We start from the raw sequence: 10,298 nt of genomic DNA, 5'->3' as shown, positions 1-10,298 counted from the left end.
CAGCCTGTGTATGTTACCACCAAAGTGATAACATTCTTAAAATAAACTGTGGGTTTGTTTAGCAAGAAAGGATCGCCTTCTATAATTAGCCATTTAGAAACTTATGAGGAGGCAATGATGACCCTAAACTTAAAATATGACAGACAGAAAACTGAATTTATTTCATGGGTGTTTGAGCCAAAAAACACAGATATTTCTTTAATTCCCTACGAGATATGGGTATAAATAAATGGTCAGTAGTGAACTCGGAAATAAAAACACAATTTGATCCCTACCGGTCAGCTACTGCTGCAAAAAGAGCCATTTTAACTTTAAAATGCCGGCCAAATCAAAGTCCAAGGGAATTTTTGTCAGTTCTCAAGAATGCCTAAAGCCTGGCTGAGAAAGATCCCGATTATGAGAGCCATGAATTTATCCAATTATTTTATGATGCTTTGCCAAATAAAGCTAAACCCAATCCAGATTACAATAAGGTCCCTGTTGCTAAAGACTCAGATAAAAAGCATCAGTTTGTAAAAAGGCGGTTCCCTTACTATAGGAGAAACCAGAGAGGTTATTACAGGAATTACCAGCATAACCAGAAAAAGGTCCAAAATGGTTCTGAATCAGAAGGTTCTGTCAAGTCTGAGACTTCTAATTCCCTGAAATTTTTCCAGGATTTCTGGAAATGGTCCAGCAGCAAATATCCATAGCTGATGGATGCTCTAATGACCTAGAGCACCAACAGTTAAAATAAAATTCAAGGATATATTTGCTAAATATAAATTGGCATTTAGATTCGGTAAAGAGCAGTATACCTGGACCAGAATGCCCTTTGGTTATGTGAAGGAATATGGATCATATCAAGAAAATGTCCTTTTCTATGTTTTCAATTGTTTTGAATTAGTTTCATTTGCTTCCTAGCTTTGTGACTTTCCTTACTCAGCTTTTAGCGTTGCTATGCGTAACCAAGATGGATCCTGTATTCGGGAGCGCGCCGAGGACACATGAAAGGAATGCCGAGGGAGGACGCTACAGGCAGAAGATATCTTTGACTAACCAATTAGCGAGAGACACAAGACTTTAACTAACAGCCCCTCTAGTTTGCCCAATAGTACAAGACATTTAGAGGTAACAGAGGTGGGCATATGTGTGACGAGCACTCTCCTGTTATCTGTGTATAAAGGAGAGAGACCGCTCTGAATAAAGTAGATGCGTCATAAAACTTAATCCTGAGTTTGTGATTTCTCTCCGGTGCAACGAAAACGACATAATTAGGAACAGCAGCAGACATCTTGTGTGCACCCAGTTGTGGTTCAGATCCATTTCAGCTGTCGCCCAAAAACGTGGGGCCCTGGGTTCTAATCCAAGAGCAGCCATGACACACGGATGGTAGCGGAGGACCAGACAGACCAATAGGGCTTGCGCAACCCTGAGAGTACAGTAGGCATATTTCAATATCTTACCACTGTACTACTTGTTTCTGTCTGATCCACTGTCACGTCCACTTGGCTGTTCGAGGACGGCAAAAGGCAGGTAAACTTTTCCTTGCCCAGGGCTGTTTTGCTTGTGATTCTCATTGTTCTGATCTTTATCAGCCTAGTAGTCTGCTGTGTGATCCCCTATGCCAAGAAGTTAATGGCCAAAGCGATGGATGAGAGTACTTTGACCCCAACCATGATACAGGTAGAAGAGGACACCTACCTGAGTGATGACGAGAAACCATATTCCCCGTTACAATCCTTGTCCCCCAAATATAATCTTATAACACCTTAGGTTAGTGAGAGTAGGGACAGAAAACACCTGACAGTGCATACCCACATGTCGGGACCAGAGGTGGATTAGCCCCTCGGACGGCCCCTATGCATGTTAAAAGAGTTCCGGGGTGTGCTCCAGGTGATAGGTTAAGGGACAGGTAAATTTATCTACATAGAAATAGCCATTTTAGGGGGGACTGTGAAGGAATATGGATCATATCAAGAAAATGTCCTTTTCTATGTTTTAAATTGTTTTGAATTAGTTTCATTTGCTTCCTAGCTTTGTGACTTTCCTTACTCAGCTTTTAGCGTTGCTATGCGTAACCAAGATGGATCCTGTATTCGGGAGCGCGCCGAGGACACATGAAAGGAATGCCGAGGGAGGACGCTACAGGCAGAAGATATCTTTGACTAACCAATTAGCGAGAGACACAAGACTTTAACTAACAGCCCCTCTAGTTTGCCCAATAGTACAAGACATTTAGAGGTAACAGAGGTGGGCATATGTGTGACGAGCACTCTCCTGTTATCTGTGTATAAAGGAGAGAGACCGCCCTGAATAAAGTAGATGCGTCATAAACCTTAATCCTGAGTTTGTGATTTCTCTCCGGTGCACCGAAAACGACATAATTAGGAACAGCAGCAGACATCTTGTGTGAACCCAGTTGTGGTTCAGATCCATTTCAGCTATATAAATTCAGGCCATTAATTTTCTGTCTTCTTACATTAGGCTATGCCTGATGCAACTGAAATTGGAACATTAACATATATGTGGATGATATTTTGTTGAAAAGTACCTCGTTTGAAAAGCATATCCAAGAAATTAGGCATGTGCTTAATCAGTTGAGAGAGGCAGGTGTTAAAATCTTATTACAGAAAGCCCAATGGTGTCGTGCCAAAGTCAACTTCCTGAGACATGAGGTTACTTCCAAAGGCCTAAATCCACAAGAGAAGAAAGTGGAGGCTGTGATGAAGTCTAAAACACCCACCAATATCAATGAACTGAGATCATTTTTGGGTATGATGAATTATTCATGTACGTTTATTGATAACTATGCGAAAAATAAATAAGCCACTGTTGACAATAGGTTGGACTTGATTCAATAGGTTGGACTTCATGGACTTATGTCTTTATTCAACCTGAAATACTATGATATTACTAAAGAAGAATGTACCATGGACGTGGGGAATGGATCAGGAACAAGTTGGAAACTGGTTTTACAAACCTCAGTATCAGTGCTGTACTGTGTCAAAAACAAGACAGTTTGAACAAAATCATTGCATATGCAAGTAAGTCCCTGTCACCTGTAGAGGTTAAATGTAATGACTGTGAGAAAGCCACAGTCTGGTCCCTTCAAAACTTTAGAAGTTAAATTCAGTGAGAAAATAATCATTGAAACTGCACCTCAACCTCTACAATATTTACAAAGTGACACAATAAGGGGTGGTAATTTGTCAAACAGCAGAATAACTGCCTGGACGTTATCTTTACAAGGCTGGCCATTGGACGTCTGGTATAAACAAAATAAAAAGAGTCCAGTAGCTCAAGGACTTGCTGAACTTCATGATTGTGCGGCTCCTTCTCATGAAGAAGAGCTATTAGATGATTTCTTAGAGGAACAAATATCTTCCCCTTACAAAGCATATGATGAGGATTACTGTCCTTTACTCCCAGATGTATACTATGATGGTTGTGCTTTTCATACCACCATAGGGGATGAGAGAAAACTAGTGGCGGCTATTGGAATCACATGGACAAGTGAATTCCCAAATGTATCAGTAGGATACAGTATTGGTGCCAAAAGCAGCAAATACATCATGCTTTTGCTTTCGGACAGAACAATCTCGAGCAAGCAGCAGTAAGTAACAAAACTTATTATGATCTCAAAACCATCAAGAAGGAGTATGAAACAGGTGATAAAGTGTATTTAAGTGTATTTTCATGGAAATGTCCATATAATATCATGGACAAAATCTCACCTGTGGTTTACAAAATAAGAAGAGTCAAGAATAATGATTTTGTGGATAAATGGGTTCATATTAATTAATTGCGTGCTTGTCATCCTAGGTCTCAACTGAGAATACTGGAAGTTAACGCAGAAGAAGAAACCTAATAATTATCTCAAGAGAATGCGAATATAATGATTTAACATTGTGATCATTCTCTCTCAACATCCAGATATTCATATCTTGAGCTTCTCCGCATTATTATTGGTCCTGCCAATCATAGCAGAATACCATAATCGTGAAAATTATCGAATAATTTTTAGTTAACTAGAGAATAGTTATCCAGTTGCTAAATAAATTAATATATATCATAACTAGAAATGTAAATATCAATTGATAAGAATATGTATTCATACTATCTGTTTCTTTAATAGAAAAAGATTGATGGTCCAAACCAGATTGTTATCTGGTAAAGATGTTGATGACTACCAAAGACACAGCAACCATTTGGATGATGTGATCCTTGGTGCCCAGTTCGGGACGAAACCCATTTATCGAACCAGGTCCATCATCAGGAGTCATGCTGCAGGATGATCCAGGATTCCTACTGATGGAAGAATATTATCCTAGGAGATCTTGGCGAGTTCAGATCCAAAGATATCTACCGAAAAGGAAATTTAACCTATCCCATTTTTTTTTTTACTTGGGATGCATGGATGTTATGTTGTCCATGTAAACAAAGCTTTCCATATCAGGAGACCACTGATGATTCATCTGATGTCCTGAAGTGAACAACCAGTTTCATCACTTTCCTAATTGCAAACCTTGCTTTTATCATGTTGGCTACACCCACTTTGGCAATTCATTTCATGTTCATAAAATATTATAGGCCAAGGTGGGGAATTCAACGGAAACCTTTGAGTTTTTTTTTTCTTATCCAGGACAGAGACCAAGAAGAAAGGCCACATCTTCTGGTGAACATGACGTTTATTCCGAATTTTTCCCAGATATGTCTAAGGTTGTTAATCTGAATACCATGGGAAAAAAGGGGGGGATATGTCGGAACTATTTGGGGCTAAAAATAATTAAACTATAAGGCCTATACATATTATTCTACATAATGTAATATGGGCATCCTGGAAGCCATCTTTGTTCTTTATACTCTGTCAGTATATAAGGTGAATTTGAATTCATAGTTTCTGGACAAAAACTCTAACATCAGCGATTCTCAGAGCCTTACCACATATATTCCCAGGTTGTAAATTGTGGAAAAATATTAAATAGTTGTTCTTGCTCAGACTTTATCAAGATATACATCTCTTAAAGAGACAGTAAGCCGGACATGTTCTGCCAAAGATCAGAACGCCCTGTTAAATTTGATGGTTTCGTTCAAGGCTTAGGTCTAAGGTCATCTCAGGGAATAATATTGAAATTTTAAGGAAAAATCCCAAATTATTCCTAGTCCAACATAGCCCTCTTCAGGCAGGTAATTGTGTATACGAGTTCAGGAATTGGGGGTATTTTTTTTTTTAGAAAAGTGATACTTTCCTGATGTCATAATTAGGTTGCGATAAGCTTTCTCCTCCCACATTTTTGGGTGATAAAAGTTAGGAGAAATTTAAGAGTGAGAGACTGAAAAAAGGAAAGAATCTACAGGAGGACGGACACAGAAAAGAGAGTTCTGAAGCTGATGGACTGGCTGCCAGGGGGAACTGAACCAAAGAGAACATGACCATCTCTTGTTACTACACTGACACAAAGCTGACATCTCTAAGACAAAATCATTTTAGATTTTTGGTAAAGTTTAGATTTCTATTTATCTGTAAGCAATTGACTAGCCATATATATCTTAATAAACCATTTGGTAATTGTTAGCATCAGGATTGAATTGGAGTAAGATTTTATCTGCAGTAAAAATTGTCTCCCTTTCAATCTTGGGTCTCTTCAAAGCTGATTTCAGTTTCTAGTCGATGGTCTAGCTGTGATATAGACATAAAATAAAATAACTTAATGGAAGTTTGTCTTTACCTCAAATAGATTCTTGGCTGATTAGCCAGTCCTTTTGAACATCTGTTTGGCTGGGAGAAGTCACGTGTTGAATCTGCACATTATTTTGTCACATTCTGCTGAGCTACTGAGAAGTTACTAACTGTATTCCAAGATACATTGTTTTGTTTTATTAATATTTGAAATAATATCCTGTGGTTTTATTTTTATTATCATCTTGCTAATCAACATTATCGCAATTTTGATCCATATTCTTTATTGTCACCAGTTATATTTTGTTTATTATTTAGCACTGTTTTTAGTTAATAAATTATATATATTTTTGCATATTATTGTTTTTATTTCGTCTTCAAGCTAGCGCAAATAAAGAACTCGAGTTATCAGTTGATTTGTGAAAATAAGTTGGGAACATAGAAATAGCTGGGAGGGAGGGCAATGTAGTCGTGATGGGCGACTTCAATTACCCGGACATAAATTGGGCTAATGGAACCTCAAGTTCAACAAAGGCGGGACACTTTCTGAACATGTGGTGAGACAATTTTATGGACCAGATGGTGGAGGTCCCAACTAGGAAAAATGCCATCCTAGATTTAATCATCACTAATAATGCAGAATTAATTGAGGATATTGTAATTGGGGAGGCACTGGGCAATAGTGATCACAATATGATTACTTTCAATATTCAATACAGGAAAGGGAAGCGAGCTGGTAGGGCAAGAACCCTTAATTTCAGAAGGGCTAACTTTGATAAACTGCGACATCCAGTGGGGGACATCAAATGGGAAAATTTATTTCGCAAACTGAACTCGGACCAAAAGTAAGAATGTTTTAAAAGCACATTACATATTGCCATTGCCAAATGTATACCATTGGGTAATACAAGTAAAAGATCGCAAACAAAGCCTGTATGGCTGAATAAAAATGTAAAGCATCACATAAAGGAAAAGCGAGTGGCATTTATAAAATATAAGATGGAGGGGACAGCATTGGCGTTCCATAACTACAAAGAATGTAATAAAAAATGTAAACTAGTAATACGGGGAGCTAAAATATAGTGCGAAAAGCATATTGCCACAGATAGTTAAAAAAAAAAAATATATTTTTACCAATACATAAACAGTAAAAAGGGGAGAAAGGAGCAGATAGGCCCAATAAAGGACAAACGCGGGAAGATAGTCACAAATGACAAGGAGAGGGCCGAAGTGCTGAACACTTTTTTCTCCTCAGTATACACTCAGGAGGGAAACAGGTTTGACGTGCATGATAAAAACACATAGTTCATCACAAAATATAGCCAAGTGGTCGACGGAACCCGGGATACAACAAATACTTAATCTACTTAATGCAAATAAAGCATTGGGACCAGATACTGTAACCTGCACCCCAAGATACTAAAGGAACTAAGCGAGGTTATAACAAGACCATTATTCTTCATTTTTAAGGACTCTTTAATGACTGGTAGAGTTCCGAGTGACTGGCGGAGGGCTACGGTAGTCCCAATATTCAAAAAGGGGGCAAAATGCCAACCTGGGAATTACAGAACAGTTAGTCTTACATCAGTAGTGTGCAAACTGCTAGAGGGAATGATTAAGGACTATTTAGTAGAATTTGTTCAGGCTAATGGTATAGTTAATGACAATCAGCATGGGTTTAGGAAAGACCGTTCCTGTCAGACTAACCTACTGACTTTTTACGATGGGATAAGTAGTAGACATGTGCGATTCGTTTCGTTCCGAATCGAAATTCGGACGAATTTTCGGAGATTCGGATGCTCCTGAATTACAGCTAAAACGAATGCAAACGAATCCGAATTCTCGATTTCCCAAAATTTGTTAGCGGTAGTCCGGTCGAAATTTCGTTTATTGGACAAAATTTCGTTAGCAGCAAAGTGACATTAAATTTTTTTTTTTTTTTTTTTACAGTCTGCAGAAGATTAAGAAAGTCTGCAGAAGATGAAATTCGTTAGCGGTAGTCCGGTCGAAATTTCGTTTATTGGACGAAATTTTGTCAGCAGCAAAGTGACATTAGAATAGTTTTTTTTTTTTTTACTGTCTGACCCTCCCCTAAGTTAAAACAAAAAAAAAGTGCGTGGGGTTCCCCCCAAAATCCATACCAGAGCCTTACCAAATATGTGATTGCAAACAGCGTTTCTGGAAGCAGCTCCCCGTCCTAATGCTGTGGTGTCATTTGATAGTAGTTGTCGGCTCCTTACAGATGTCAGAACGAAGTACCGCTTACAATCACTGCTCAGACAGCACTCTCTGGAAAATCCCCAGCCCAATGCGCCGCAATGTTCACCCGCAGTAGCTTCAGCATCTCGAAGCTCCCCCAATCATGACATGTATCAAAGGATCAGAACAGAAGCCCTCATTGTGCAGTAAGATGAGGAAAGTTTATTAAAAAATATAGCAACTTACATTTAAAACTTGCCGGCCGGCAGAAAATGCCTGCCGGCAGATAAACGGTCAGATTCCTTCGTGGACTTGTCTAGCACATAGGTAGCATCAGTAAGATCCACCTCAGACGCGTTTCATCACACTGACTTTGTCAAAGGATGGCAGATCCTGCAGGACTGCAAGCACAAAACAAATCCAGTTGTCACCAGAGCAGACATAGAGGGAAAAAGTTGTGGACACATTTTTCTGTGACCACTGTCTGAGAATTAATTTCCCTTGCTTTGGGTTCCTCTCAGTTTCTGCTATGGCTTCAGGACAGGAAGTGAGGCCAGGTTCACACCTGGGTGATCCTTGACCGCACGGCAATTGTGCACAAAATCGAGTCACGGAGTCGCATACCACCGCTGATCGCGCTGGCAGTGCGATCAGCGGGCAGATCGTGCGGTTTCCTGCCATGGTTCCACCCGTGCAATCACGCACGATCGAGGTTGAAGAAAACAAGCGGTACGTGTTGCAAAACAGGGTATTTTTTCAGCAATTGCCGCACGGATGTAACCCCATTGAAATCAATATAGGGCAGCTCGGCAACCACTGTGTGCAACCACACACGATCGCCCGAATCTGCACCAGCCCTAACGGGAAATCTTCCTAATAGGACACAGATTACAAAAACCCTGGAAGCAGTATTAACCATTTCATACTTTTGGCAAAATTAAATAAAGTTTTGTTTTCAGATATATTTTTAGCAGACTGTAAGGTACATTGGCATTAATAACTACAAGTGTGATATCTCTGTGCAGATCGACGTCTATCAGAGCACACTGACCGAATGCATAGTACGGATAAAGAACCTGACTAAACGTGTGGAGATCATGGAGAACGGAGGTCTCTCCTACAATGAGCTGGATTTTGAACCCATCAAGTTGGAGATCAAAGAGATGGAGACCCTCATACTGCAGCTAAAAGCATTATTTGATGGCTCCAGTGCCATAATAGATATTCTCTACCAGCAGGTGAGACAAAACTATGTCTTCTCACAGTAGTGTAAGACCCTTGTTACTTTTACTTAAATTGTTCATTTTACTAAGAGCAATGCTATTTCTGTGCTTTAAAGTGGACCTTTACCCCCTTTGGCTAAAAATCACCTCAGCATGCACCTGTGGTGATGTGCATGGTCACATGTCCTAGTCACATGTGCCAGAGTTCCCCGAAGTAAAGGGAGATGGATTCATCTGCCCTTAGTTAAAATGGCCAGTGTGAGAAGAAGAATGGGGAGGAAAAGAAAAACAAGGTATGCAAAGTATAAAAAGCTGTCAATTGTCTAGAAGTATGTGTTTGTAGTTTGTCTTTACTAAACATTTCTTAGGCCTTGTTCACACCGAAAGCATGTGCGTTCCAGAGCGGTAGCTGCTGGAACGCACCGCGATCGCTGTGAAACTTCCCCCTGCGTTTTTTAATACAATGCACCGCTTCCACGCCCCCCTGCCCGCAGTGCAATCGAACGCGTGGCTAAAACATAGCCAGCGTTCCGTTCCACTGCAAGCGCAAAAAATAGGGCAAGCCCTATTTTTTTGCGTTTGCAGTTAAACGGAACGCTGGCAAAGTTTTGCCACGCGTTCGATCGCACTGCAATGCACCGCCACGCCCCCTCCCGCCCCAAAATGCTGTGGGAAGTTTCACAGCGATCGCGGTGCGTTCCCGCACACGCTTTCGGTGTGAACAAGCCCTAAAGGTGCCTTTGTTTTTTTTTTAATATATGGGTAAAGTGCCTCTTTAACGAAACCTGTCTTCAAACCTTTTATTGCAACAAAAATGTTCCCATAAGATGAGCATTTCATGTATTTTCTGTGTGTTATTTACATGTAAAAGCTTCCCTTGTGTGGACATCCAAATGCTCCGATACTGCTTCTGGGTGTCGTCATCTTGGATGTGATGTCAGCAGCCCCCGCAGACTCAGAGATGTCACACAAGTGACACTCCATAGTATTCCCCTTTGCTTCTCCCCCATCTGCTACATAAAAGGTTTTGTAGGGAGGTAAGGGGAGGTGTGGAAGAGCTGGGCCAACACAGAAAGTAATTAGACACTACAGGAAAATGAGAGGGCTATGATATGCAAGAAGGCAGGGGCATTTGAAATACTTGATGCTTTTACCTGCGATTTTGTAAAGTTTGTGACAGGGTCTCTTTAATAATATAAAGTGTATGTGTGTGT

The 10,298-nt window shown here is 40.1% G+C and overlaps 1 protein-coding gene across 1 annotated transcript in view; it reads left to right on the top strand.

The window, feature by feature from the left end:
- Positions 1-8,540: 8,540 nt before the first annotated feature.
- LOC108800494 (olfactomedin-4-like) overlaps positions 8,541-10,298 on the top strand; it is a 6,324-nt gene continuing 4,566 nt past the window's right edge. Inside the window, exons 1-2 of the mRNA XM_018572478.1 lie at positions 8,541-8,609; positions 8,887-9,099. Of these exons, the coding sequence (XP_018427980.1) occupies positions 8,541-8,609; positions 8,887-9,099 (282 nt within the window). The remainder of the gene's footprint in view (positions 8,610-8,886; positions 9,100-10,298) is intronic.

This window comes from Nanorana parkeri, unplaced genomic scaffold (assembly GCF_000935625.1).
Source record: "Nanorana parkeri isolate BGI_ZX_2015 unplaced genomic scaffold, ASM93562v1 scaffold2046, whole genome shotgun sequence".
NCBI lineage: Eukaryota > Metazoa > Chordata > Amphibia > Anura > Dicroglossidae > Nanorana > Nanorana parkeri.
Note: the sequence above shows the minus strand (reverse complement) of the source record. Positions and strands in the feature narration are given on the sequence as shown.